A 3,911-nucleotide genomic window follows, 5' to 3' on the forward strand; every position below is an offset into this window, starting at 1 on the left:
GAGAGATCTGAGCGCGGCAGGGGAAGCCGGGCTGGGGAAGCTCTGCGTGCATCTGTCCAACAGGCTCCGTGTGAGGCTGCCGCTCCAGACCCGCTGCCACCCTCGCGCCCCCGACACCCGCGCACCGCATCGGGCCCAGCCGGTGCCCACGGGGCTGCGCGCGAACCGCGTGCACAGGAGCGGCTCGCCGGGCGTGGTGCACCTGCGGCCGCGAGGCCCCGCGGGTTCGGGAGGGCTGGGGCAGCGGGGCGAGGCCGAGCGGGCCGCGCTTACCGTCCGCAGGTTCCTCTTCTTCCGCCTGCGGGCTCGGGTGCACTGCACGAACGCTCGCGTCACAGCCCTGACGGCCAGCCGGTAGCACCGATTCTTCCTCCCCCGGAAGTGCTGGTCAAGAAACGGGAGAGGAGGCGGTCGGCGGGACCCGCGCACGCCGGGCCAGGCCGGGGCGCGGGGCGCACGGCACACTCACCCGCGCGTGCTTCAGCACCTCCTGGACCCGCCAGTAGCGGTCGGTGACGCGGTTCCGCAGCCAGAGCTGCGCCGTGAGGAAGACCATGGCACCCGCAGCCCGCGCCTCTGCTCACCAAGGTGAGCGTCGCACCTCCGCCACCACCGCTCCCCAGCGATTCCGGCTCAGCTCCTCCCTCACCCAGGGGAACTTCCGGGTCTCTGCGCGTGCGTTCTGGGTCCGCGCCTCTATCCCTCTCCTGTGCGCATGCTCGAGCTCAGGGGGCGGTGCCGGGGCTGGGCAGGGCCTAGGCGGTGGAGGAAAGGATCCCGGCCCCGGCACCCCCCAACCCGCGGCCCCGGCCCCGGCACCCCCCAACCCGCGGCCCCGGCCCCCCACCCGCCCCCCCCCCCCCCCCGCCCCCCCTCCCCCGGCAGCTGGAAGGCGGACAGCCGAGAGTGGCGTCCGGCGGAGCGGGGAAGCGCTGCCTCCCACCGAGGGGCCTGGTCCTCTTTACGCCGCGGAGCTGTGCACTTTATTTTTTTAATGAAGTTATTTATTTATTTTGGCTGCACTGGGTCTTTGTTGCGGTGCGTGGGCTTCTCGTTGAGGTGGTTTATCTTGTGGAGCACGGGCTCTAGGCGCGCGGGCTTCAGTAGTTGTGGCTCACAGGCTTCAGTAGCTGTGGCTCGCGGGCTCTAGACCGCAGGCTCAGTAGTTGTGGCGCACGCTCTTAGTTGCTCCCCAGCATGTGGGATCTTCCCGGACCAGGGCTCGACCCTGTGTCCCCTGCATTGGCAGGGGGGGTCTTAACCACTGTGCCACCAAGGAAGCCCTCCGTAAATGTTTATAAGCACATTATTGGGGTTTTCTTCTGGTCCATTTGAAAGGAAGTTGGAGATAGCTAAATACTTCACTGTGTATTTCCTAAGAACAAGGACATTCTCTTACAAATCCCAGCACAAGGATCAAAATCAGGAAATTCAACATTAATGCAATACTGCTGTCTAGTCCACAGTCTGCATTCCAGTGCTGTCACATATTCTTACCGCTTTTTTCCCTGTCCAGGATCATGCACTGCATGGAGTTCTTATGTCTAATTTTCAGTGTTAATCTGGAACAGTCCCTCAGCCTTTCTTTGTCTTTCTTGACCTTGGCATTCTTAAAGAGTACAGGCTACTTACTTTGTAGAGGGCCTCTCAATTTGAGTTTGATGTTTCCTCGTGATTAGAATCAGGTTACATTTGTAGCCGAATATTTCAGAAATTACATTGTGTCCTTCTCGGTGCCTGGCACCAGGAGGCCATGATGGCAGCTTGTCCCAACACGGGTGACGTCAGCTTTGACCATTTGGTTACGGTATTGTTTGCCAGGTTTCTCCACCGCGTTTACGTTTGAACTAATACATAGTTTGTAGTGAAATACTTTGGGAGTCATCACAGGCTCCCCTGTCAGCAGATGTTGAGGTAGGAGCACGTGCGACGGGCCGGGTCCCTGAGGCATCTGCGAACAACACCGGACACCACATTTGGTCTACACTCTGTGAAAGGGAGCCACTGGGGGATTGCGCAGGAGAGTGAATAGGATTATGGCTAAGATTCTGAGAACAGCCCCTTGGGAGTCAAGGGATCAGGCGAGAAGAACAGTTAGGCTGGGGGCTGGACTGGTTACGGCAGCATTCCAGGCAAGGCTGACGGTGGCCTGGACATGGTGGATGCAGCGGGGGAGGTGAGAGGCAGTCGGGCTGTGGGTGTGCTCTGAGGTCGAGCCCGCAGGCTGTGCTGGAGGCTGGCTGGAGGTCCATCCTGCAGTTTTAAAGACCACCCCGGGACTTCCCTGGTGGTCCAGTGGTTCAGACTCCACGCTTCCACTGCAGAGGACTCGGGTTTGATCCCTGGTTGGGGAACTAAGATCCTGCAGGTCCCACAGGCCACTCGGCGCGCCCCCAAAAAACCAAAAACAAAACAAAGAAAACCCACCCTTACCCTGAGGACTCCAGAGATGTCACTCCAGGCCTCATCTTTGCCCCATTCTCGTCTCCTGTGCATCTGCTCTCCCACCCGCCCCTCCACCTCGGGCCCAGGCCCCGCCAGGAGTCGTTGTTATGTCTCCCTTTCCCTGCCCCTCCCCACATCCAACCATCAGCAAGTCCAGAGGGCTGTGCCCACAGAACTGTCCCAATTCTGCCTGTTTCTCCCGCCCCCACTGCTATGCCGCCACCATCTCACTGGTCTCCCGGGTTTCCTCCTCCCAGTTACAGTTCACTCTGCACTTGCAGGCCCCGTGAGCCAGAAAGACCATGTCACGTGAGCTCATGCTCCCCAAAGGCTTCCGTTGTCTTGGGGGTAAAATCCAAGTGCTCCCAGGATCCCCGGACAGAGTTGCTAATTTAGCAAGACGGCTCTCACTTTCAAAAGATGAAATCTGTCCTCTAAAGCTGTTCTTCCAGAAAAACCTAAGGACATTGATTTTCTATGAGGATGCAGGTGTGGACAATCAGAGACAACTGTCACTCTGTATCTGTCGCACTGCAGGGTTTTTAATTTACAGAGATGGCTGAGTGATGACAGGGAGAGGCTAAAGCTACTGAAAGCAGGGTTTTTTTGTGTTTTTTTTTGGCTGCGTCGGGCCTTCGTTGCCGCGCATGGGGCCTCTCTCTAGTTGTGGCGAGCGGGGCCTGCTCTTCGTTGCAGTGCACGGGCCTCTCATTGCGGTGGCTTCTCTTGTTGCGGAGCACGGGCTCTAGGCGCGTGGGTTCAGTAGTTGTGGCGCACGGGCTTCAGTAGTTGTGGCTTGCAGGCTCTAGAGCGCAGCCTCAGTAGTTGTGGCACACGAGCGTAGTTGCTCCGCGGCATGTGGGATCTTCCCAGACCAGGGCTCAAAGCTGTGTCCCCTGCATTGGCAGGCGGATTCCTAACCACTGCACCACCAGGGAAGTTCCTGAAAGCAGGTTTTTATGGCTTACATTTCCTGAGGGGAGGGCACACCACGCCCCACAGGGACACAGGCAGAAACAGCAGTGTCGATCAGGTGGTAAGAGCAGGGGCCCAGGGAAGGCTCAGGCCTTTATTGGGGTTCCTGCGGGAAAGGCAGGGCAGGGCAGGGAAACAGCTTCTGATTGGTTTGTTTGATAATCCAGTGGGCCTTGGTGCACAGAGGCAGGCCTGGCCCTGGGTGACTTCGGGCAGGGGGATGTCAGCTGGGCACGTGAGAGAAGGCAGCCGTTCAGGGCATGGGTCGGGACGGCAGGGGAGAGGAGGACAACTGGCCCTGTCATTAGTGAGTGGGTGCCAAGAGACAAATACTGAGTCTAAGGAAACACAGTAAGAGTGCCGGTGTGCCCGGGGGGAGCACCGAGGCTGACACCCCGATGGGGGACGCACAAACAGGAGCCCATCGGGTTTTGGTCGGTTCTGTGGCCATGACTCAGTCTCTCCGCCAAAGAGCGTGCACAGGGCTGGAG

At 59.3% G+C, this 3,911-nt stretch overlaps 1 protein-coding gene across 1 annotated transcript in view; it reads right to left on the minus strand.

Moving 5' to 3' along the window:
* The window catches only part of MRPL20 (mitochondrial ribosomal protein L20), a 4,466-nt gene extending 3,910 nt beyond the window's left edge, over positions 1 to 556 (minus strand). Inside the window, exons 1-2 of the mRNA XM_007448922.1 lie at positions 470 to 556; positions 274 to 384 (exon numbers count right to left, since the gene is read on the minus strand). Coding sequence (XP_007448984.1) covers positions 274 to 384; positions 470 to 556 — 198 coding nt within the window. The remainder of the gene's footprint in view (positions 1 to 273; positions 385 to 469) is intronic.
* Positions 557 to 3,911: the final 3,355 nt, after the last annotated feature.

Source organism: Lipotes vexillifer, unplaced genomic scaffold (assembly GCF_000442215.2).
Source record: "Lipotes vexillifer unplaced genomic scaffold, Lipotes_vexillifer_v1.1 scaffold835, whole genome shotgun sequence".
NCBI lineage: Eukaryota > Metazoa > Chordata > Mammalia > Artiodactyla > Lipotidae > Lipotes > Lipotes vexillifer.